The sequence below is a fragment of the Chanos chanos genome, chromosome 11, assembly GCF_902362185.1.
Source record: "Chanos chanos chromosome 11, fChaCha1.1, whole genome shotgun sequence".
NCBI lineage: Eukaryota > Metazoa > Chordata > Actinopteri > Gonorynchiformes > Chanidae > Chanos > Chanos chanos.
The window spans coordinates 19,116,346-19,141,037 of record NC_044505.1 but is presented as its reverse complement, the minus strand read 5'-3'; the positions used below and the strand labels follow the sequence as shown (position 1 = coordinate 19,141,037).

Sequence of the window (24,692 nt, the reverse complement as noted above, 5' to 3'; positions counted from 1 at the left end):
GCATCGGTTCATCGTGTCTGCCCCCATTTCTACATATTAAAAATATCCTATGACATTTTTTTCGAATGTCTGATGTTTGGTCACTTTTTTTTTTTTTTGGGACAAAATCTACACTACTTTCTGTTATCGGCTTTCAGACAGCATACGTTGTCAGTATATATCAGTCCCCGCCATGGTTTCTGTTCCATCCAAATTTCTAGACATCTCTGGAAACACATTTAGCGCTCCAGCTAGTGGGTCTAAACAACAACACGTATTCCAAAAAAAAAATCATGAGGACGATCATCACATATTCAGCCGACTGGACAGAGCATTTGTCTGTGAAAACCTCTCACTGGTTCACAATGCAAACTAAATTATTGTTCCCATAGCAACGCCACATCTGAGCCAATAGAATCACAGAATAATGAGTCACGGTGGACAACGGTCCTGAGATCTGGGCTCAATAACAAAAAAAAAAAAAAAAAAAAAGAAAACAACCGAACCAAACAAAGCAAAACAAGACCGCGTAAAAAGGTGTTGCATCAAGACTCTTCAGGCACCAAAAAGTGACACCTCTCCCCGCTAAGCAGCGTGTCCAGCTTGGAGACATCTCTATGGCGACCGCCGGCCACCAGCCAATGACAAACCACCTTTGGTCGTAAGGAACAAACAACAACCTCTCCCTCAGCAAGAGGAGGAGGAGGAGGGGGGGACAAAAAAAATCAATGAAATGAATGGAGCGTGACTCTGCAACATCTTCACTAGATGCTTCTGTTCCACTGCACAGAAAAGCACCAGTGCAACACTACAGCATCTCTGACTAACCCAGCCACCGCACACCTGTCATCACGGGCTAACCCAGTACCATCTGACAACAAAATGACCTGCACCTTCCAAAATGACACTCTATGACACCGCGGTCAAAGTCACGCCCAGCGTGTACTAAACGCATATATCATCGCATCTCTGGGCAGGAGCGGCCCGGGCACCGCCGTCCTGTATGACGATCTTCCCTTTAAAGCCGCACAGGTAGCCAGGGTCCCTACAGAACTGACGTCAACCTGTTTCTGCGTGTCTTTTGTCTCCTCCTGAGAGGCGGCGATGGAGGTTATTAGTGATGCAGTGGCCTGTCTTGCTAGTGGCCTATTCAGAGCGGCGAGGGTGGACAATGACACAGCATGCAGCGATGACCGTCTGCGTCTGAAAACCGTTCCAACCCGTAGACTCGGAAACCGCCAGCGCCAACGCGCCCGTCACCTTGGAGAGGAACGCCAGATGACACGGATACGGGACGGAAGCCAGGGCAGAACTCTCGGCGAGAGGAGTAAACATCGTAAAAAAAAAAAAAAAAAATACGGGCGTAACGCCGCTATCGGTTACTGCGTCCTTACCGATGACGTTGTCCCCTTACCTCCAAATATGACATGGATCATTTCCAAGATACTGGCTACACAAACACTTGGGAGTTATCAAGAGCCAGAGCAATTTAGAGGAATAACAAAAGAGGAAGTGCAGCGAGCTACAATGAAAGGAGACAACGCCATCAAGGGCAGGGTCAGTAAACATGCCCTTTCTCTGCAGCAGTCCGGACTGCTCTTTCTTTTCTTTTTTTTTGTCGTTTTCCTGGTCTCTCTCTCTCTCTCTGTACTCTGAGACTGCAGTATGCCTGGAGGAAGCCCCTGTGGAGAGCAGAGAGACACTACACACCTCGCACCTTCAGTGTCAACATTCCACCCCTCTTGGCTTTATGTTTCCTCCTTTGCTTCTTCCTCTCCTTCCACATCCCTCCGTCCTCCCCTGGCGTTAGCATCTCTGTGCCGCTGTCCATCCTCTGCTTCTCTTCGCTTTCATTTCAAACGGAGAAATGGAAAAAAGCTGCCGTGTCTCTTCTCCTGTCGTTCTTTTTCGCCTCTGCAGTGTCTCCTCCCTCCCTCCCATGCCTCCCTCCCTCTTGCGTCTCCCCCCCCCCCCCCCCCCCCCCCCCCCCCCCCCCCCCCCCCCCTCCCACCTCTCTGTTTTCGCATCTCTGCTCACATGGTCTGTCCAGCCATTCACACTGCTCGTCCTGCGCTTCCCCTCTCACTTCAAAAAAAAAAAGACAAACCACACACGGCAATGCTTTATCTCTTTATCGCCTCACTCTCTCTCTCTCTCTCTCTACCTTTGCAGCATCACATTTTCTTGCCCGTTCATCTTGGTTATTCAGGCTGAGGAGAAATGAATGATGTCACCTCAAACAACACAGCATTCATTTATCACTGCAATGCTTTTGTATTTCAAATCCACTCAACCCACTTAAAAATAGAGGCTTAATCGTTCGTGGCTGGGTCATAACTTTTCCTCTTTTCTTGTGCTTGTTGTACTTCTCTGTATGTCCATAGTACACATAGTCTACATTGTCTAGTGTGGATGTAGCTTAGTGCATTAGTCAGTGTGACTTGGGCCAATCTCTTTGTTTACATCTTACTGTTACATCAGCTTTGCCCACATTACAAAGCCTGCATCATGTAAATACACTGTACATATGGGACACTGGATACCAACAGCTTATCTGCACAGGGGAACACACACACAGATACGGATTATATAAAATGTTAACCATATGGTCCTCTAAACAAACTGGTTTTTATATGACAACAGCAGAATTTTAAAAAGATTCAAATTTCACTCTTAGATAGGCTCCTATCAGAAAAGTCCATAACCGGCAAAAAAAAAAAAAAAGATTTCCAAATTGAAGTAGGCTACATTTACAACAACATGCAGATATCTTCTTTAAGTTTCTTTTACACAAACCCCAATTTCAGATCAAACTAAAACATGAATAGGCTAAATGAAGTAGTGATGGAGCCAAACTGGCATTTCTAAGCGGAATAGAGTATGTTTAAACTACAGCAGTTTTTCATCAACAACTGATTATTGTGTTTCTGGTTGTGTTCAAAACAGCCGGCATTAGTGTCAATGTTTTGGGGCAAGACTCGGCTATGAAATTCAGTATATCTTATTCTAAGACGCAATTATGAAACGGGCTCTTCACTTGACCAACAGAGATTTATAGCCAAGCAACGTGGGCGCAAACAGTAAAACAACATGAACGTAGCAAGGGCTCTGCAAAATACTGCATTAAAAAAAAAATTATATAAGGTATATGTATGTATCAAGCTTGTACGATAAGAGAGTTAATCCAAACATACTTCTGTTTGTTCAACCCAAATAGTTATGGTTTTAAAGCGATATTTGAAGCCGTCAGGAAAAAAACGACGTCGCACGATACACTAACTGCACCTATAAACCAAGAAACAAACTATCGTATCGCATCGAACTATCGCACTGCTTGCTAGATGTTGTTCACAGACAGACTAACAAACATTTTTCAGGCACACCTATTCGACTGTTACCTATAGCACTGGAGTAATAACAACACTTGACCTTAATTCAACTTTGCATGCCTCTATGCCATTTCAACAAAATGCAGACCCACTATAGATGTCATCTTCACAAATGTATTTACTGCGTCAATACAGGTTAGCAATGATCGTTTTCGGCAATGCTGGATTTAACATCACTGAAATGATCTCAACTTTGAAACGCAAACTTTTCCAAAGTAAAAGCAGTAACAGACCGGCAAAAACAGTCAATACCACTTACCAATCGCTTGCTATATCTTGGACGTGAATCCTCCATGGTCACGAAGTGCCACTTTTGGATCGAACAAGGGTGATCCCTCTGGGTGGATCAACACGCTCGTGAAACTAACGCACCCACTAAGTTTCTCTGACAGCTGAGTAAACCGATAACGAAATGGTCTGATTTAAACGCCACAGTGAAGTCGAATTTCACAAACGGGTGCTGCTTTCTGTACGGTCTGAGTCTATTATAAAATGCGATGTAAAAAATACGGTTAAAATATGTCTTGTATTAGAGTTGGGCTGGTCTGTGTTTTCGTTCAGTATGAAGTTAACTCTTGTGATAGGTGCTAACACTGGCAAATGAGATATTCTTATTGTATCCCTAGTGTTATGAGAGGCAATTTCTTACTATACAGAACTGATAAAAGCATTTCGCGCCCACTTACTTGTATTTAAAATGTATTGATAATTACGGCGTACACTGGCTAGCTAGCTTAATAAGCTAGCCCCACTAGCTACCCTCCACTAAATAGAATCATTGCATTAAGCTAGTTACCAAAACAAACGATAGAGTGGCATTAGTTAGCACTGTTAGCATTCAAGGAGCGAACGTTGTTGATAGCTGAAGCTATCTGTATATGTTTCGCTAGCTAGCTTCAGAGCGAAGACAATACATTAGATTTCAGTTGGGTTTAAAATTATGTTCGAGAGGTTGTTCGGGTCTGTTCACCTTATAAATAATTTATTTATCTGATACGATGCATGACAAGGTTCCTAACCTCCACTGGCCACATACTAGCTAACGTAAAACTGTAGCTAAAGATTCCGTAAGTAACGTTACAGAATGCTCAAGTTTAAAATTCAAGACCAGCCACTATATTAAAGAACTTTCCTTTGTTTCAGTGAGAAACTGCGGTCATGTGGATGCTCAGATTTTAACCTTAAAATGTAGAAGAGTACGCTTCACATTCCTGTTAGAAGTTTTCCATTAAAGTGAAACAATATGGTATTAGAGTAGCTCTTCTCTGTGTGAATATCCGATAAAGTTAATGTGGTCGTTTGCTCGCCGCCATTTTCCTATCGTCACACAACACCGCTGGGCCCCCCAAGAAGACCCGCCTACAACTTGGCAATGCTCCAATGGCAAGCGATTACAGAACACATAGCAAGGTTTTAATAGGTCAACGATGATGCCACTCGGGAATAAAGAGCTGTCGGACCAAGGCTGGAAAACGTTTACCGTGAAGGGTAAGAACCAATCCCTAAATATAATACTAAAAGAACTGTGGTTCCATTGAAGGAAACACAGTGTCAATCTACAGAGGACAAATTACAATTGGCTAATCCACAAAAACGTCAAAATATCCACCAATCAACAGCAACACCCCTGTAGTTTGACATCTAAAGTAGAACCTAGCTCTTGTGCCATCGTGGGACTTAAATGAAACAAATTGATAAAAAAAAAATGTGTTAAGTTCAGGTGTGAAATGAGATCAAACTTTAGGTGACAATGATAGTTTCAGTTTTCTACCTTTGCTCTTCCAGAACTTGATCTTCCACTTTTTACGGCAGGTAAATCCATGTCCACATGTGAATTTTCGCAGGGGCCTCCAGTCCCTCTCCTCTGCTTTGAATTTTTAAAAATTTGGATCTGCTTACAAATGAGACCACTCTCGAAGAATGCCTCGCCTTCACATTGTTCTAATGCAGTATTCCGTTCCGGTCAGTCACTGTGGTTTGACTGTATTAAAAATAAGACCGGCATGGTACTCAAAGGACATATCCAGTGGGCAAACTTGCCACACAGGAGGTAGTTTAAATTCGGGAAGTGGCTGTTGATTGGCCAAGAGCAGAAGAGATTCTGTCATTGGACGACTTCTCTGTCAATAAAAAAGTGGGCGGGCATCCCTTGAAAATGCAACGTAATTTCGGACAATGTTATCATAAGGCAGAGATACAGCCAGGGAATGATGTGTAAATTCTACGAGAAAATGTTGAAGGAAGCGAGTGCAAGATTTATTCACTTTTGCTTTTAATTTAAACAGTGATTCTCGGCAAAAAGGCATTTACAGCTACGTTGTGGACAACAAAGAGCTTCGGTCAGACTAATCTTTGAATAATATAACCTCAGCGAAAACACTACAAAAAACTGAGAATATGCTAATATGCACAGACAAATAAACAGGCAACACACTGTGGGTAAGGACTCTACAACAACGTGAAAATGAGAACAAGCGCCAACGAGACTCGAGCGCCTCTCACTGGTACACGCGCTATTGCACGTGACGAAAACTAATACATGTTATTACAAAAACGTGACATCATGAAACACAAATATGCTTATATTTATCTTTTCAGGCTTATATTTATCAGGTCTCCCTGAGCATATAAAGAGTTTACAGAAGTATGTCTGTGTATTTTTCAGTGAGACATTTTCATGACAAAATGGCATCTTTGGATCGATCATGCTGCAACAGCTGGGTTAAACCAGTTTCGCGTTACCAGTGTCTTTTGGGTGGAGACCCAGACCAGTTCAAAATCGAGGAAAAGAAATTGAGTAAAAGAATAAAGAGGAAAAGGATAGGGATGAGCTATGAGAGAGAGGGGATTTAGGACAGACTTCAGATTTTCCACGCCATCTCTTGATTGATCACTGTGATGTCTTGATTGGGGGCTGTGGGTAGAACGCGTCTTGACCTGTTGGAGGTGATGGGTAAAGGACAGATCAGCAGTTGTCATTGAACACTTTGAATAGCTACACCCTCAGAGTAACTACAGTCTAAGCACTGACCACATTATCCCCCCCCCCCAACACACACACAAACACATAAACAGTCACATGTCTGATGCATTCAAAAACCTCTCTCTCTTTATGGAACTCATGTAACCTCTTCTTTCTTATCAACATGTAAAACAGACACATGCGTGCACACGCACTGCAATGAACAAGAATTTAGGGACAACACAGTGTTCTGTTTCATACTAGCATTACCCCAACAATCGTCCTATGTCAACCAACTGTACACAAGTGATCCCCCAATGACCGCAAGAATCGTGCAGCATAGCATGATCATCATCTTTTTCTAAAGAGGAGGAGCAGGTGGACCACCGAAGAGGAAAGAACCCACAGACAGAAAGCATGGAAAGACAAACAGAGGACAGAGGAAAAAAAAGAAAGAAAGAAAGAAAAAGGGAACAAAAATGGAGTAAATTTAGAGCACATTGAATGTGAAAAGGACGATGTAGCAAAATGAGAGAGAGAGAGAGAGAGAGAGAGAAGAAAAAGAGGTGAGAAAAAAATTTTAAAAATAAAAATGTAACAAAGCTTTGAAATTTCGGTTACTGAATGATTTAAGGCTATGAACAGTTTGATTGTGAACCAAAGATGGACCTGAAGATATATGGGTAGAACGGATTAACACTGCCTAACTCACCCTGCGTGCTTCCTGCTGGAATTTGGCCGCTTTCTTTGTGTCAGCCACTGCCCGCTCCACGAAGCCTACCGATTGGTCCATATTGCTCTCTATCCTGTCAATCATACTACCCTGTAGGAGAACAAGGGAAAAGGAACAAGAGTTAATAAATAAAATCTCACCTAAAGAGTCTTACATGATAAACAATGTAGAACAGTCATTCTATAAGCTTTAACAGGGACGCTCAAAACCTTAAGTTAAAGCAAGAGAAATTTTCTCACCTAACAGAAACTTGTAGTTACCCTCTAATTTAAAGCTGGAATATCCACATTTTTTGTCCCTTCTTTTCTTACAGTGAACGGGTCATGCTAACATAAACCAGGGGTAGTGACAGTTTTTGATGGACCTGAGCTGCTGTATTGTTCTACAGCTTCCTATCAGATCACTGGGAGCGAGGGATGGCAGAGAGAGATGTGGGGGGGGTGGGGTTGGGGGGTCAAAGGTTATACCTGGTTCTCAACCAGCATGGCAATGTCCACAAACATGTCGTGCAGTTCTTTAATACTGCTCTCCAGCCTCACGATGTCTTTATGCCGAGCCTCAATCTCACTCAGAGCCTGTTTGGATATCCCCGAATCCATGATCTGGAGACAGGCAGACAGAGAGAGAGAGAGAGACAGACAGAGAGAGAGAGAGAGAGTTAGTGACGTAGTGTACGGCCACATTCAACACTCTGATGAAATACAAATGAAATGTGCACATACATAAGATGTATATCGTCAAAACACGCTGAGAGATAGATGTTGCAGTAGAGGAGACAATTAAAATGCTACAAATGCAAGTACAGGCACATGCATATGGCCAAACAGACAGACACACACACACACACACACACACAATAATGAGAGTATTAATGCAATGTATTTGCAAAAAAATGTCATTACTTGCAAAAGTGTGTAAACATGAGGTCGCTTTACCATCTCGATAGGCTGAGAGGGTCATGTGAAAACACATGAACAAAACAACTGTACGATATCGGGATTAAACCTAAAAATCAAGGACAGAATGAATCAAGGTGTGTAAAGTGCAGCGTGATAAAAAGTAACGTCGGGTGAGGAGGTGCGTTTTCAGTTCGGGGTTTTGAATGATGCAATGTTAGGGTTATCACAGAGATGTTTTGATAGAACGTTCCAGAGTTTGAGAGCCTCCTCGAGGAGGAGAGTCCGGTCTGAAGAGCCACCAGGCGCCAGACGACCTGTGGGCATGTGTGTAGACGTGTAAGGGAGAAGCTGAGTTAGGCGCAGAGCGACAGTTTTCGAAGGGATGAGGAAAAGGTTGTACTGGATGCAGGATGCGTTTGGTAATTCGTGTAGCTGCCAGAGAATGAGCACAAAGTATACACTGATGTGTTTGTTTGCGTGAGGATTCTAGCCGATGGATTTGGAACGCATCACGGTCCTTCCGTGGAAACGGTTCGTGAGAGGTGTGGAGTAGCTGCGAAGAATTTAGCATTGCTGTTTGTCTGTCTTTCATCATCACAAATGTAGTCACGAGTGAACACCGAGGTCATGCCACCGACTGACTTCAGTTATTAACGCGAATAATGTGAAAGCAAGAAAAAGGAGGTGACCAAGAACTCCACCGTAACACGTCGCGTAACGGGCGCGTAAGAGGTGTAACGGGTGTGCGACAGCAGAAGATTTGTAATTGCCCAGGAGGTGTCGTTTTTGGGCGGGATATGACGTATTCCGGTGATGCCAGCGGAGAAAAGGCGGGAGGGAAGAGCATCATGGTCGACTATATGGAATGGTGTGTTGAGGTTACGGAGAAGCAGGATGTTCAGGGCTCCAGAGTCGGCAGAGAGAAGGAAATCATTCAGTAATGTTTGTCCTTCCGTTTCAGCACAGGGTGGCAAAACCATAACTTATGGTTGTTAGCGGTCACGTGGGTTAATAACTCTGGTTCTATGACTCTCTCAAAGAGGTTTTGGATAGAAGTTTGTGTAGGGTATGGTATGTCATGTTTGTTTGTTTGTATGTATTTTGGATTGGTATCTAATTGTATGAGTATGCATGTTTGGATGAGGTGTGTAATTGTTCAGTGAGCAAGGGTCTAGCCAGGGTTTCCTAACAGAACCACAGCAGTATTCAGGGACGTAAGTACATAAATGTCATGTATACTGAATGAGAGAGAAGGACAGAGAGGTGAAGTAAAGATGGTTTGAGTAGGGGGAAGTTTTACCCCTGCGGTGAACACGGCCGCGTTTCCTCCCTCCAACATTTCTTCCAGCTCCTCATCCGTGGTGGTTTTACCCGCTACACAACAAGAAAACAGACAAACACATGTAAATGTCTCCAGATCAGATGTTCACTCCTTCTTCATTAAATGCGCGTGTGTATGCATGTGTGTGTGTGTGTGTGGTTGTGTGTGTGGTTGTGTGTGTGTGTGTGGGTTGTGTTGGTGTGGTTGTTGTGTTGGTGTGTGTGTGTGTGTGTGTGTGTGTGCGTGTGTGTGTGTGTGTGTGTGCGTGTACGTGTGCGTGTGGATGTGCATGTGTGTGTGTGTGTGTCTAGTTGTGTGTGTGCGTGTGCGGGTGCGTGTAGTTGTGTGTGTGTGTGGTTGTTGTGTGTGTGTGGTTGTTGTGTGGTTGTTGTGTGTGTGGTTGTGTGTGTGTGTGTGTGTGTGACACTCACTGATCTCCAGCTGTCTCTGAATGCGACCTTTGCTCTTCTCCCTGAACTCCACCTGTGCCTCATTGTACTTGGTCATCACCTCTACAAATTTCCTGGCCAGAATAGCATGCTGAGAGGAGAACGTGACAGGACAAAAAAAGGAGAGAAAGGTGATTAAACGCCCCACCCCCACCCCCAAGGACACTCAGACGGATGGTATTCCGATAACTTACCTGGGATTTCCGTATCCGCATGTCTGCGGAGACTCTCTCTTCTGCGTTTGTTTCCAGGCTGTGCTCAATGCCTGTCGGAAAAGTAGGATGAATGTTACTATGACAACGCTTGTCAACTTTGAGATTTTCTCATTGGCTGATTTTCGAATCATACCATGACTATATCTCTTACGTTGTACCCTAACATATCTATTCTGTTTAAATGCTGAGCATAAGTTGAGTGAGTCCTTCAAGAAAGAAAACACGACAAAGTCAGACTATTAGACCGATTTATTTATTTACTAATTCACGGACTGACTTTTCAGTTTGTTGCGAGCGTTGTTGGCCAGTTTCTTGATCTCATTGGTGACCGCTTCCATGTCATCTTGCGTCTCTACAGGGTCAGAGAGAGGTGACCGAGGGGAAAACAAATAGGTTATAACATGAAATCAGGTACAGTGGAACAGGGATCAGGTACAGTGGAACATGGAATCAGGTACAGTGGAACAGGGATCAGGTACAGTGGAACAGGGATCAGGTACAGTGGAACAGGAATCAGGTACAGTGGAACAGGGATCAGGTACAGTGGAACAGGAATCAGGTACAGTGGAACAGGGATCAGGTACAGTGGAACAGGGATCAGGTACAGTGGAACATGGAATCAGGTACAGTGGAACAGGAATCAGGTACAGTGGAACAGGGATCAGGTACAGTGGAACAGGGATCAGGTACAGTGGAACAGGGATCAGGTACAGTGGAACATGGAATCAGGTACAGTGGAACAGGGATCAGGTACAGTGGAACATGGAATCAGGTACAGTGGAACAGGAATCAGGTACAGTGGAACAGGGATCAGGTACAGTGGAACATGGAATCAGGTACAGTGGAACAGGGATCAGGTACAGTGGAACAGGGATCAGGTACAGTGGAACAGGGATCAGGCACAGTGGAACAGGGGTCAGGCACAGTGGACCAGGGATCAGGTACAGTGGACCAGGGATCAGGTACAGTGGAACAGGGATCAGGTACAGTGGAACATGGAATCAGGTACAGTGGAACAGGGATCAGGTACAGTGGAAGAGGGATCAGGTACAGTGGAACAGGGATCAGGTACAGTGGAACAGGGATCAGGTACAGTGGAACATGGAATCAGGTACAGTGGAAGAGGGATCAGGTACAGTGGAACAGGGATCAGGTACAGTGGAACAGGGATCAGGTACAGTGGAAGAGGGATCAGGTACAGTGGAAGAGGGATCAGGTACAGTGGAATATGGAATCAGGTACAGTGGAACAGGGATCAGGTACAGTGGAACAGGGATCAGGTACAGTGGAAGAGGGATCAGGTACAGTGGAACAGGGATCAGGTACAGTGAGCCTGGAACACTGAGATTGCTGGGAGGGGAGCACTGTTAGAGAGAAAGTAGGAAAAGATTGTTCTAGAAAAGTAAATGCAAAGGAAACAAGTTTGGGGCAATAGAAATGGAGAGATTTGGTTAAAAAAGAGGAGAAAAAAAGAAGAAGCAGCAGTTGAAGACAGTTGAATATTTACTTTGATCTGAGGTGGGCGCAGAGAGGATGACCGAATAGAGTTTCTTAATTTCCGTCACGTTTTCGTCGATCTTATCAATATTCGTACGGATCTCCTCAATCTAAGACAGACAGACACACACACACACACACACACACACACACACACACACAGTGAAACAAAATGTTATATTAATATACAAGCCTGCACATACATAAGACTGTCTGGGAGCAAGACTGATATGATTGATGTTGCTTTGCAATCCAAACTGTTATGCGACCTTGCTAAAAATGAATTATACTGTATTACATAAATGAACGTCTTCCATAGATTCAGGTGGTTGCATATGGGGTGTATGTAGCTAGACTGATCAATATGAAGAGCTAAGACAGATGAGCATTATGAACAGTGTGTATTAAAGTACAATACACATCCACTACATCCCCCTCATGGGCCAATGAAAAGGACAGAATGAGAAAGAGCAGCCGTGATGGAATTTTAACTGGAGTTACGACCTGAGAGAAAAATTCATCCATAAAGGCCTGGTTTTCCACTGGGATCTCCACATCATCGGGGGCCTGATCAGATTTCTACAAAACAGTCACAAACAAATAAAAACATCCAGTAACGAAACAGTTTGGTTAAATGAATGCTAGTGTGCGTAGATATAAACGGGTACAATTTACCGTTTTAGCCAAAACAGCATTTAAAATGCATTTATGAAGGCAGACGTTTCACCCAGAATATTTGTAGAGACCTTGGTTACTAATGCGTGTTTAAACATGTGTGTTTATGATCAATCTGTACTTAATGTTGATTGTAAATAGCAAATATTGGTTTGTTTCATTCCCAAAATACACACAAAGAGAGTGTAAAATATTGCTATTTGAGAGAGGTGAAAATCATTTTTTAAGTGTGGGGATACCTAAATACAGGAATGCAGTCACTTCGGCAATCACAGAATTCCTTTAAATAGTGACTATATGGACATGCAGGGCAACATATGTTGTTGTGAGAGGAAACCAATTGGAGAGGGTGCAAAACAATCCTTTCTTCTCCTCTTAATCACTCAAGGTTGTGACCTTTCCCCCTCCCTCCACACTACTACACTATCCTTGCTTTTTTCTGAAGGAGGTGTTGATGGTGGGGGGGGGGGGGGGGTGTTGGTCGGGGGGAGACCTACGCGTAAAGCACATATGCAAACAGCGTAAACGCATGCGTGTGTAGCCTGCTGTTTGCACTGGTTCACGCTCTCCGCGTGTGAAGGCAAAGTGAACAGACAATTGCTCTATCACGCACGTTTTTTCGTGCCAAGTATTCAAGATGGGGAACGTATATCCTTGTATTGTATGTGTTACTCCATTTTGTAGCTATGGTGATATAGTCTGACCGAGGATTCCTCTGCATCCAAGCATACATCGTATATCCATAAATTATATATTGCTTTATTTTAGTTGTTTGTTTTTTTCCCTGGAAGATATACGGTAACAGCCTTTGTTTGGTAAGAGATCAATTTTCTTCACTGGTTTACCTCAGTTAACAGAACTGTCTAAAAGTGTTAGAACCGTCAGGATGCTTCGAAAGGGCACAACCGATGCGCACAGGTGACCAACTATGTATAGATACAGGAAAGTCTTAGTTTGCACCGTTATTCCATTCTTGTTCAATACTGATGAGATTGTTGCCACAAAATGACTGCTGACAATTAAATACATTATACTGAAACGGAAATTACGCTCTTCTTACCGCCTTGAGTTGTTCCAGTCGGTCCTTCATCTTGGAGCACTTTACTGTCACTACGGTTAAAAGAGTAATTTAGGAGTTGATGACAACCAACTCGGTTGTCAGATAGGATGTCAAATTAGCTGAATGATCGAATGTACTAAACTACATAAACAGAAACCCAGTTTCACGATAATCCTTTCACACAGTCCGCTGCGCCTTTACGCTCAATAGAGTTAATAAACTCGATCTCACACAAATCCCTCAAAATAATGCTAATTTTTCATCGTATTGGCCTTACAATATGGCAGTGTCGCACTTGGAAGACTCGTGGTTTTACTAAGTCTATCCTCTCAGCACGGATTAGCGCAACAGTTGTGTGCTGCTTGGGTAATCTCCCCATGCATCGGTCTCTCTGCGCTTCTCCCTAATCAGTCCAGCAAACCACACCCGGACGCACTTTACGCATGCTCCGTCCCTCTATCTTTCACGGCTAAGTATCAGTTGTAGTGGTGCCAACGTAACCCCCCAATGAAACGTCTCTCCGACTTTCTTTGAACGGATTTGCAATGCTTATCTATGGGTCACTGAGACCAGTCAACAATATACAATTATTTTACTTGCACAAGAGCAGTTTTCTCGGGTATCCTTTCATGTTATGAGTCGATTCAATTCTTAATACGCAAACGTAGAGGATAATAATTAGGTAAATGACGAGCAACATTGACAGACACGGTCAAAATGAGCAAGCACTGTTCTCCGAGAAGACTCACAAATTTTCATTTCATCACTGATCTTTAACATTCTTCTCCATCTTAGATCGCCTGTGTGTGTGTATGAGAGAGAGAGAGAGAGAGAGAGAGAGAGAGAGAGAGAGAGAGAGAGATGAATGCTGTTTACTTCCATAGTGTGTGTGTGTGTGTGTGTGTGTATCGTAAATGGTCACATTTAACATTATGATTGCACATTTAGCTGAAATAGAGAGAGAGAGAGAGAGAGACAACAATATATTTACTGAGCGAGTGGGATTTTGCCACTCGGTAACAGTGTCCTTTATGAGCAGGCATGCATAGTTTATTTTGTATTCAGAATAATCTTATTTAAATAATCTCTGCACCAGTGGGATATGGACCAACAAAAGCTTGGCATTCCCTACGAGCTGGAATGGGAATAGTTTGTGAGGGATACAACAGTCCTTTTGCAGCTTTCAAAAAGTCTCCTGTCTTCCAACAAAAGGTACTGCTCAAGAATCAACAATTATCACGATTTCTTCAGTAGTGTAACTTTAAACCATGTTAACCAGCTAGTAGGCCAAAAGATGCACCCTGAGAAATACTAAACGTCCAGTAGTGTAACTTTGAAGCATGTAACAATTTAGCAACCATATGTGACAACACTCTAAAAAGAGAGATGGACCCTAAGAAATACCGTATATTTAGTAGTGTGTTATTATGTTAATAATTTAGTAACCCTAAATGACAACATTCTGAAGTAAGACATGGACACAGAGACAAATGTGAACACAGTGACAATAAGCTGGGTAACATCCTTCCTTCCTAACATAAAAAAATCATAAAGGTCTGACATCCTGTCAGATTTATAAAAGTCCAGAATGAATCAGATCAGTTCAACTGGTCATATCACACTCGCTCGGAAATGAGATGACAAGACAAGGTAACATAACGTACGCGTCTGAACGCGTTTGACCCACCAATACCTCTCTTCTCAAATTCTGTTCATCAATGTCTTCTAACAAAGAGGATCCTCGCTGCACCTCCATCTCTCGCCCCCCCAAAAAAACAGCCGAGTCAGAGAAATGCAGGACCTGCAGGAACGTTTTCATCAGCTTCATGCCTGGACGTGTCCTTTACTACAGATACCGGATCCCATAGGCTGCTACTCACATGTTAATGAAATCAGGGCATACGTTTCTGTTTTATGTACGAATGAACAAACAAACGAATTTCCTGTGCAGTGTTAATTTACTCCACAGCAAAAAAAAAAAAAGTAAACTGATGAATGATATAAATGCATCATTAACAGGTAAAATCTCATAAATCAGCCTGGTTTAAAACACACAAACATCATTTCCATTAGGAAAATCTTTATTAATTATTAGTAAAACATACAAAAGTGGAGAAAAAAATGTTTCTGTCCAGCTCTTTGCTACCACACCAACAAAACCGTTTTTTTTTTGTTGATGTTGTTTCTTTTTTTTAATAACTACTCGCCGCAGGTTTGGTCTATGGTTAAAAAAACAAATAAATCTAAACACAGACGGGTCAGCGGAAAGGGAGACTCACGTCCAGGTAGAGCGGTGCTCAGGTAATCTCATAAATTAGTTCACAGAGCTTTGAGATTACCGTTCACAATTCAACAGTCACAGGAAGAAGAAATGGACAAAAAAAAAAAAAAAAGAGGAAGAATTTAAAGGAATACACAACAGGCCATTTAAGAATTTAGGACAGAACATTAATTTATTTATTTCTCATTTTTAAGGTCCACAAGTCTTTTAAATCTTTGTACATTTTCTCTTGACCAGAAGTAGACACAGCTATTTATCTGTTTGTGAGATTATGAGGAGAGTGATCTCAAAACACATGTATCTGAAACCACACGCGTCAAACGCTTTACGCTGCACGACTCCGGTTATGCTCAAACTGTTCCGTATACACACACACACACGCTAGAGGGCTAGAGCCCGTTTCAGGACAGAAAGGAACGGACCAATAGTGAGGTGGGGGAATAAGGAGGAGGTGGAGATGGAGGTGAAGATGGAGGTGGGCGGCATTGCAGCGGCTCCAGGGTGTGGAGCTCATCTAAGCTCCAGCACCTGTGTGTAATGCTTTCTGATTTTGCCCACTCCGTGTTGCTGGTTTACTGGTTCCTCACATCTAAATCTCTGGATGATGATGGGGGGGGGGGGGGGGGGGGGGGGGGGGAGAGAGAGGGCGCTGTGTGTCGATAAGGGGTTGAGCTGCAGTAACCGGGAGGTATGTACAACCACGAAACGCTATGGCAACCGAAACAGAATCTAACATGAAGCACACTCTGGTGGAACTGTGTTGGATGGACAGAGAGGTGTGAGGTGTGTGTGTGTGTCGTATGTGTGTGTGAGTCATCAAGTCAGTCAACGGAAGTCTCTAATAAGGTATACGCTCTTCATTACAGAATAAAGCTGATTAAACTGCACAGTTGGATATTTTGAATGTCACTCCTTTAATTTCTGGGTTAAAGTCAAACAACAGCGTCCGTCATTGCTGAGTGAGTTTGGTCGGTCTGAGTCAGCGTGTGTGTGTGTGTGTGTGTGTGTGTGTGTGTGTTTGTGTGTGTAAATCAGACCGCCTATCTATAGAGGTAGTCTGACTTAATGTTGGCTGCGATCTCAGCCTCCCATTTGTCACCATTGTTGAGTAGTTTTTCTTTGTTATAAAGCAGTTCTTCGTGAGTCTCTGTCGAGAACTCAAAGTTGGGGCCCTGAAAAAAAGAGAGAGAGAGAAATAGATAGATAGAGAGAGGGAGAAAGAGAAATTAAAGGGAGAGAGACATCAGTTTAACGCGCTCATTGCTTTGCGCTGAGTATAACGCTTTCATAAAAACAGCAAAAACATCCTTTGGATTTGTACGTATAGCAGAAGTACAGATGCGACACACAGGTGATTTGGGTGCTCACCTCGACGATGGCGTCGACGGGACAGGCCTCCTGACAGAAGCCACAGTAGATGCATTTGGTCATGTCGATGTCATAACGCGTCGTCCGCCTACTGCCGTCCGCACGTGGCTCTGCCTCAATCGTGATCGCCTGAGTGAGAGAGAGAGAGAGAGAGAGAGAGAGTGAGAGAGAGAGTGTAGTGTGTGCATGTGTGAGTCCAGACCAAACTTACAGGTACCACTGCAAATAATAACAAAAAAAGCGAAAAAATAAAAACAGAACAAATTGTGTATATATATATATATATATATATATATATATTTCACACACATACATACACATATTGAAACATCATTTTCTATTTTAAGTGAAGACTTACAATGCTATATATATATATATATAAAAAAAAAAAAACAGAAACCCACATGTTTTTATTTAGTTTAAATATTATAAAAATGAAATATTACGCACTTTAATATAAATGATAATACTGTAAAGATGACTGAAAGAGAGTAATGGAATATGAGGTGACTGTGAAGGGCGTGACTTTAGCATACAGTTGGAGTCAAATTTTCAAATTTTCTGAGTGTTATATGGAGTGCAAAACACCGAAGGTAATCCACGTACCGAATAAAGACAGAATTACTGAATTATTGTGAGTGTGTGTGTGTGAGTGTGTGTGTGTGATTGTGTGTGTGTGTGTGTGATTGTGTGTGTGTGTGTGTGTGTGTGATCGAGTGTGAATGTGATTGTGTGTGTGTGTGTGTGTGTACCTGTGCCGGGCAGATAGCTTCACACAGCTTGCAGGCGATGCACCGCTCCTCTCCAGAGGGGTAGCGACGGAGCGCGTGCTCACCACGGAAACGGGGCGACAGGGGACCCTTCTCAAACGGGTAGTTTATGGTGGCTGGCTCACGGAACAGGTAACTCATGGTCATCCCCAACCCTGGAACAGTCATATTCCGCACCGTCAGTAAACACCCAAATTTATTATTATGATTATTACGTATCATTCAGAACCTGTTCCAGACGTTACGTGACATTTCTGCATATGGATGTGAGAGACATGAGTGTTAGGCAATGTCAGTATGTAACTGTTGTGTTTACTTTGTGCTGTAAACACAGTTATAATTAAATAAGACTATCAGTGCAGTGCTATACGGTGTATGAGAATGACTAAAGAATGTGCTCAGTAACAAAGGTGGGCAAGTCTACCTCTATAGAGACACACTGTGTCGTCTCCAAGTCCTCATCCAATACAGTGAATCTGTCACTCAGGACTTTAATTAACTAAGTCATCTGTGCTTTAGAGTGACAGGAGCAAAGGGTCTCCAAAGCCTTTAGAGGGTGGCCTATCCGGAGTTCAAAAGAACAACTACAGCTGTGTAACCCTGCTAAGTGTAATGTGTTTTGACACAATACTCGACTAAGATATGACTCCTAAACCAGTACATAGTTCCCCATCACATGGCTTTGTTCCCTTGTCTCCTTTTTTTTTTTTTCCTTTAATTGTTTTCTGAAACTGGACTGAGGTTGGGATGAGATGGAGACAGCGATGATTAAGAGCTGACCTCGGAACAGCTCCGTCCACAAGAGCGTCTGAGCAGCTCGATCTGTGATGGACTTCATATCTGTGGGAACCTCCTGAGCATTCACATACTCTACAGAGAGAGAGAGAGAGAGAGACATGTAGTGTTGATATATCACAGTCCGGTGGGTAATTCTGAAATGACAGCCCCTCTCTTCTCTCTGTTCTGAGAGAGGGATAAGCATCTAAAGCGGAGTAGCAGGGCCCTCAGATCGTTTGCGTTCTTTAACCGAATCAGCGCCACAGAGCGACTGACTTCACTCGTTTCAGATGTCTGAAAAGCCTCCTGCCCTCTCACACTAGTCTGAGGAGAACAGAAAAAAAATTCACAGCAGAATCCACTTTATCGTACCAGCCCATAAAGAGTTTTTTTTTTTTTTTACACACCCAGTCACTTTGAGGATAAATACAGTCAAATCTGTCATCTTGCGTTGTATAGTGACACTTACTGAATCCGTCCCTGTGCGCAGACAAACTGAAGGGACGAATGAGACTGCTGGCCGCAAAAGTGCCTGGAGATGAGAAATGCAATCATAATTCACAGGACACGTGGAATTAAAAGTGACAGTCATTTTACGCTGTATTGCAAATAAAATGTTTATACTGGTGGAATTGTCATATAGAGCATTCATACAGGACAAACAAGTTCCTTCAATCACTTTGCAACGGTACAATTACAGGGGAAACAAATTCGTCCAGTCTTTAACTACGGTATCTTTAACGCTGGTGTCTGTACTACACGTTTGAAAAAACTCTTTGACCATATGATCTACAGAGTACTCACTTACCTGGTCTAGACACTGAGTACAGGACACGTAATGTCGCAGACATCGCTACCGGAGTACGCTCTGAGGGCAGAGAGGGAACACGAAAGTGAGACGACATACAAAAAGATAATCAATGCCAATTACACTGACACCAAGAACACCACAGGATATTCCTGAAGTCCTCTTACGCGACCTACAGAACATAATTACAGTCTGCAACCAGCGAATAAAATAATAACATTTCTTACATATAAAAAAGGGGACAAGTCGTTTATCGCCAAATAGGAAAATAACGGATAACTGTCAAAACGTTAACGATACGAGTTAACGAGTTAACGATAACAGTTTATGTCAAGATTACACAAAACAATGTCCGATCAGATTTACATCACACATATGAAAGGAAACACAAGCACGGGATATTGGTTCCGGCCTATGCCTGAACAAAATAAAATGTATTCTTTATTTAAATTAAACTCATAAAGCCGTCGTGCAACAGCGTGTGATTTCGATGCAAACGACTTATAACGCCATCAAAGTTTCCTAACTCTACGTCTCTGTCAAAGTTGATGCGGTGGGGCAGACGAGGACATGAGTTCAGGAAAACAAGCCGACAGATGCTATTCTGCTCATCAGTGTGGACATTGCACGCACTTAATTGTTGAGTTGTTTTTAAAATATGTTAGTTATGCATCCTTGACAAACTCCGCTGAATGTATCGATAATTATATCCTATAAAAACTGCACGTTAGCTACCATTAGCAAGTTAGCATACCGGCTACATTTTCAAGGACTTTCAATGACTGCCCTATTATCCCTCTTTTGAGGGATAAAGACACATTAAAATCTGTCATGTATCATAATGTCAACAGGTACACTGCTGTATAACACTCAGTCAGTTCAGAGATCGGTTAACAGTGTAAAAGCCAGTTAAAACACCCTTAACTTACCAACCTGACGCTATTTGGCCTTCTAAACCAGAACAGCGGAGGATTTCTGCAGCACACGTTTGGGGCACCGGAACTGCCGTCTAGTTGCATCACGTGACCATATGACGGACCACTGTTTTCGCCATTCTTAATGTGGCGTATGTTTAAGTCATCAAAGCACAGACGTCTGAAAAACAGATTCTCAGTAACCATCATCATTTTAACAAAGAATATATTCTGAGAAACTTATCTGTGCATGTATAATACGTTTTTTTTTTTACCTGCAAAATCACCTCAGAAACCCAACAGCTGCCAGCAATGTGCACACACACCAACACACACATTAACTTCTTATGACGTAAATCACAAAGATGCTGAATAATGATTTTATTTCGTATGTTAAATGAACCAGGGTGATTTTAATTAAAGAAGGAGATTTTATTTATCGTTGGCTAATTTATCGTTTGACTGTCTGCAAGGAGGACGTCATTCGGATCTGCGTTCTACTTGTGGATTTTTAACTTTTTTTGAGCTTGTTATAAGCAGTAAGTTCAAGCTCAACATAATTAATAATTAAACTTAACATTATTAAATGGAACAACATGCATATTTAAAACGTAATGCTTTTGTATATCTCAATGCTAGCAGCTCTAGCTTGAATTTGAATGTGAGTTGTTCGCTTGAATTATGCATCACCACCGATCAAATCAAAACAAACTTCGGTTTTTATCTTGATCTTATATACAATAAGACATCTGTATAAATCTTAGTGAAACTGCTCTGAATTTATTTGTTTTTTTGGCGACTGTTCACTGCTGACAGTGAATGAGACAGTGAATGGCACTGGGGTGGAGGAGACAGCATGGTCCCAGACTGAAAAGTCCGTTTTAGTGCCAATACTAAGTGCTGAGATGGTTCTTGGCGCTCTGGGAAATGGGCTTGCTCTCATTGTTAAAGTTGTGGTAAGAACATTTTTTTTTTTAACCTATTATACTACTACATGCTAGTACTACTGTTAATATTACTGTTACTACTACTGATAATAATAACAGTGTCAGAGGAGTGCATATTACTGAATCCTTGCTAAGAGGGCACATTTTAAACACATTTTCAGGTTATTTCTTTCATTTAAGGTGCCAAATGCTAGACATAGGCTGGTAATTTGTTTGGCCTTCTTGACATTTTTTTATCCCTCTCTATGTCTTGGTATTGTGCTGAAAATTTATAGAATATAACAAAATGTCCCTTAAAGATTTGCTAGCTCTTTAGCGACGTGAATTCATTCTTCTTTCTCTCTCTCAGCGTAGGAATCAGTTTCAATGTATATACTGGTTTCCCTTTGCCAGTCTCACGCTCTCAGACTTCAGCTGCTCTGTCCTCATCATCTCTGGCTCCCTGTTGGCTGTTCTAACGGGAGGTCAGAGGTCACCGTGGTGTGAGTTGGTCAGTCTGCTCAAGTTCACCTTCATGACTGCCTCTATTGGAAGCATAGGTTTGACCTGTGACCTCTCTGTTCCTCCACGATGCCAGTGCAATATCGGATCACTCTGGAACATTTCTGAAAACATTTTGAACATTTAAGCAATTTCATCACAACTTTACTTTGTTTTTGTTTTTTTTTAATTTTTGTTCTCTTCTGTCAGCGGTACTCTGTGTCCAGCGCTTCTTGGGTGTTCCCTCCACAGGAAGTGGCCTGTCTGTCATCATGGCACTGGCCTGCTTGGCATCCTGGTTGACAGGGATTATATTTGGAGCAGTCCCAGTGATTTATGACTGGATCAAGTGAGTGTCAACCAAAATGCACACCTGAACAGAAATTTTATTGCGCATGTAAGTTAAATGTTACACCTGCATAACACACAAAGATACCCCAAATTAACCCCTTTTGTTACAAAATATTTTCATTCTTTCTGTTTATCTATGATCCTTTTCATATTCAGTTATATGTTTGTTGCTCACTTGTGCTTCCTTAACCTGGAATACATTCTGACTTAAGTGAACTGTTCACATTGTCAGGTACGACCCGTCAGAGATGCTGTGTGCTGTGTTCTGGGAAAGCAGTTACTCAGACATGCTGGTTTACATCCTCTGTGCCTTCTCCATTTCAATCTTCATCCCGTTTCTCCTCATGCTCTTTTGCCCTCTCCTGACCTCTGCTGGATGCTCGAAGAACTGCAGCCGGTTTGTTGAAAATTCTCAACCGAAGTTAATACATGGCCTTCCTCCATCTTGGAGAGCATTTAAATAGCATTCCTCCACAATCAGTTTTTACTATCATTCTGTAAATGGCTATAAATGTCACATTATTTGGTAATTAATAAGATTAATAATAAGAAATGACGACAGATATTGAGTATTTTGAAATGATCTGATCTTTTTTGTTTACGAAAACTCTGACTATATTTCTGATCTCTTTTCTCTGGTTTGTTAATTTACAAATCCTTGTCCTCTCTTTCTCTGTGAGAAGCCAAGATGATCTCTCTTCTGTCACTCCTTTAATAGTGATGTTCTACCTGCTCTGCTACACCCCATTCGCCGTGTCAGAGGTAAAATTGCAGAACTCAGTGGCACAATTTTTAAGCAAAACATTATTTCATAGAGACTAGAGTAACCTCAGGCCTGTCAAATCTTGGCAGTTGATACTGCTCGGGAGGCTGGACCTCTCGCCATCTCCTGATTGGCTGCGGACGCTGTCGTCAGTCATGGCTTACCTCGACTGTGGTCTGAACCCCATCATCTACTGCACCAATCAGGACTTCCGGGAGGCGGTGCTTGGGTTGATTTGGACCAGTCGAAAGTCGAGCCTTCCTGAGCCTGTTTTGACCAGTATGAGAAAACTGGAGGCATGACGTGATTGACAACCATCAGGAACAGCTGTGCCCAGGTGTTTCATTAAAGGAGGAAGAGCTTGTATCTGCATGTCCTTATAGGTCTGAATGTATGTGAAACTGACCTATAAGATGTACATCTGGTACTATTAAGTTGATTAGAGTAAACCATGGTATTGGTGGGAATCTTGTGAAAATACAGAAATTACATCTTTGTACAAAAACTGTCTGTTGTGCACATCTCGCATGATCTCTGATAATGACATTTGCACACACTTTTCAATTGATTTTCACTGCTTATTAATCAGGGCACATTTATCAATACTTGCGTGTGAGTGCATCAGGCAGGGTGGTTGACATCAGAATATGACATCAGCATAAAGTTGGAAAAATCACTGTTTATTTAAAGACGACTCATTTAACAAAATCTGGTGTAAATCCTTCGAAAAAAGGCAGGGTTTCGTTATTCCTTTTTTTTCTTTTTTTATGTAAGTCCAGTCCATCTTGAGTCAAGAGGGAGGATCACCAAGCCCCCTGAGGTTGTTGAAGATATCTGAATGTGTTATTCACGAATAACTGTTTTCTCAAAGTTGTAACAATTGTTCGGTGTGGAGATGAGGCAATGTGGTCCCTTTTAAATTCACTTTGGCAAGAGTAATCCAGTGTTTATTCACATTTCGCGATTATTAATCAACGTTTTATGATACCCGTTTCTGGGCGTTTTCTGTGAGGTGCGTGAGGAAACAGAAACTGTAGTGGAACTGTAGAATATCACACACTTTGGACCAAAAATGTCCAGTAAGATTCTGAAACATCCAATATGTCGCAAGAGTGTGATCTAAAAGCTTCAGAACCACAAAACCGCAACACGACAACATGGCAAGACCCAGGTACCGCAAGGAGACGGAATCTCCGTAGCTCCGCTGGACGCTGACACCGCTGAGTACTGCAAAGAGCACGTGACCCCCCAGCGCAATCTCGAATCCTTGGTCATGAATCAGTGACAGCGTGTAACTGAGAATGGAAAGCACTTCTACTGTTAGTGCGTAATGCGGTCGCCAACCGTTTATAATGAAATGACACCAAATGGGTACCCACGCGAAAATGGGTAGCGTGAACCACTGATCCAAAACGGCAGCCGCACGGCTCAAAGAGGCGAGGCGGATCCATTGCACAGGTCCATACGCTATTGCCATGAATGCGAACACATCTTTCATGTACCTAGCTGGACTCGGATCTGTTATGTATGTTCGTTGAAGCAGCCAGTACAAGCCCATAATGGTGTAGCCCAAATTAATCAGGCAATTAAAAGGCATAGCCAAGAAAACAGGAAGGTCGTCAACTTTCCTCTCCGCGTAGTGGTCGTACGTTAAATCTACCAAAACTTTCTCAAACATGCCACTGTTGGCCATGGCAATGCAAAGACACATAGGAATCAAGACGTGCAGAGCCGTCAAGAACATTGTTATTCAGGATTGCCAATATGGCACTTCATACAAGAATTTACAGAAATATGACAAGAAGTCAAAACCACTACCTAGTACGAACTTGTGTTGTTTTCCGGTATAAGTATCACGTGACGTTCGTTGGGCTATTTCATTGGTAATCGGGCATTGTATTACTTTCTTTGCGCAGCATGCGGTGTGGCGTGGAGAATAGTAAGGGGCCTGTTAGTGCCAGGCATAAACAAATATTAAGTTTGTGTGTATGTGTTGTGTTAGCGATTGGGAATGACTTCATAAAACTGGTTATTCCACAGGACTGAACGCTTCT

At 42.5% G+C, this 24,692-nt stretch overlaps 5 protein-coding genes across 6 annotated transcripts in view; 1 reads left to right on the top strand and 4 right to left on the bottom strand.

The window, feature by feature from the left end:
• Positions 1-1,810, bottom strand: part of kdm2aa (lysine (K)-specific demethylase 2Aa) — a 20,129-nt gene extending 18,319 nt beyond the window's left edge. Inside the window, exon 1 of the mRNA XM_030788102.1 lies at positions 1,697-1,810. Within this exon, the coding sequence (XP_030643962.1) occupies positions 1,697-1,810 (114 nt within the window). The remainder of the gene's footprint in view (positions 1-1,696) is intronic.
• Positions 1,811-6,613: 4,803 nt separating this feature from the next.
• On the bottom strand, positions 6,614-13,209 carry stx3a (syntaxin 3a). The gene is made up of 10 exons (XM_030788122.1): positions 13,180-13,209; positions 11,949-12,023; positions 11,455-11,554; positions 10,225-10,299; positions 9,927-9,997; positions 9,715-9,823; positions 9,263-9,336; positions 7,531-7,665; positions 7,043-7,153; positions 6,614-6,691 (listed from the first exon to the last, which is right to left on the bottom strand). Exons 1-10 carry the CDS (start codon positions 13,207-13,209, stop codon positions 6,614-6,616), a joined length of 858 nt encoding a protein of 285 aa, XP_030643982.1.
• Positions 13,210-16,073: 2,864 nt separating this feature from the next.
• Positions 16,074-20,162, bottom strand: ndufs8a (NADH:ubiquinone oxidoreductase core subunit S8a). 2 transcript variants are annotated; one of them, XM_030788125.1, is made up of 7 exons: positions 20,113-20,162; positions 19,184-19,243; positions 18,845-18,907; positions 18,379-18,468; positions 17,581-17,753; positions 16,829-16,957; positions 16,074-16,632 (listed from the first exon to the last, which is right to left on the bottom strand). In XM_030788125.1, the coding sequence occupies exons 2-7, from the start codon at positions 19,224-19,226 to the stop codon at positions 16,501-16,503; spliced, it is 630 nt and encodes a 209-aa protein (XP_030643985.1). In that variant the 5' UTR covers positions 19,227-19,243; positions 20,113-20,162; the 3' UTR covers positions 16,074-16,500. The 2 variants fall into 2 exon arrangements, with proteins under 2 accessions (XP_030643985.1, XP_030643986.1); XM_030788126.1 differs by having other exon boundaries at positions 20,117-20,152.
• Positions 20,025-22,940, top strand: LOC115823785 (beta-1 adrenergic receptor). Its single transcript, XM_030787811.1, has 7 exons — positions 20,025-20,034; positions 20,914-21,053; positions 21,394-21,583; positions 21,735-21,873; positions 22,108-22,272; positions 22,556-22,637; positions 22,728-22,940. Exons 1-7 carry the CDS (start codon positions 20,025-20,027, stop codon positions 22,938-22,940), a joined length of 939 nt encoding a protein of 312 aa, XP_030643671.1.
• Positions 22,941-23,352: 412 nt separating this feature from the next.
• tmem187 (transmembrane protein 187) lies at positions 23,353-24,382 on the bottom strand. Its single transcript, XM_030788121.1, has one exon. The coding sequence runs from the start codon at positions 24,380-24,382 to the stop codon at positions 23,618-23,620; it is 765 nt and encodes a 254-aa protein (XP_030643981.1). The 3' UTR covers positions 23,353-23,617.
• Positions 24,383-24,692: the final 310 nt, after the last annotated feature.

Bases quoted from the DNA above. Each gene is read 5' to 3' on its own strand.
- stx3a (XM_030788122.1), bottom strand. From the start codon at position 13,209: ATGAAGGACCGACTGGAACAACTCAAGGCG. The intron at 11,555-11,948 runs GTCGTAACTCCA...TGTCTGTCTTAG, and splicing joins TGGATGAATTTTTCTCTCAG to ATTGAGGAGATCCGTACGAA. The intron at 9,337-9,714 runs GTGAGTGTCACA...CTTGTTGTGTAG, and splicing joins TCAGAGACAGCTGGAGATCA to CGGGTAAAACCACCACGGAT.
- ndufs8a (XM_030788125.1), bottom strand. From the start codon at position 19,226: ATGTCTGCGACATTACGTGTCCTGTACTCAGTGTCTAGACCAG. The intron at 17,754-18,378 runs GTCAGCTCTTAA...TGACTGTTCCAG, and splicing joins GTGGACGGAGCTGTTCCGAG to GGTTGGGGATGACCATGAGT. The intron at 16,958-17,580 runs GTACACACACAC...TCTCTCACTCAG, and splicing joins AAGCTATCTGCCCGGCACAG to GCGATCACGATTGAGGCAGA.
- LOC115823785 (XM_030787811.1), top strand. The intron at 21,874-22,107 runs GTGAGTGTCAAC...TCACATTGTCAG, and splicing joins GTGATTTATGACTGGATCAA to GTACGACCCGTCAGAGATGC. The intron at 22,273-22,555 runs GTTTGTTGAAAA...TTTCTCTGTGAG, and splicing joins TGCTCGAAGAACTGCAGCCG to AAGCCAAGATGATCTCTCTT.
- tmem187 (XM_030788121.1), bottom strand. From the start codon at position 24,382: ATGTTCTTGACGGCTCTGCACGTCTTGATTCCTATGTGTCTTTGCATT.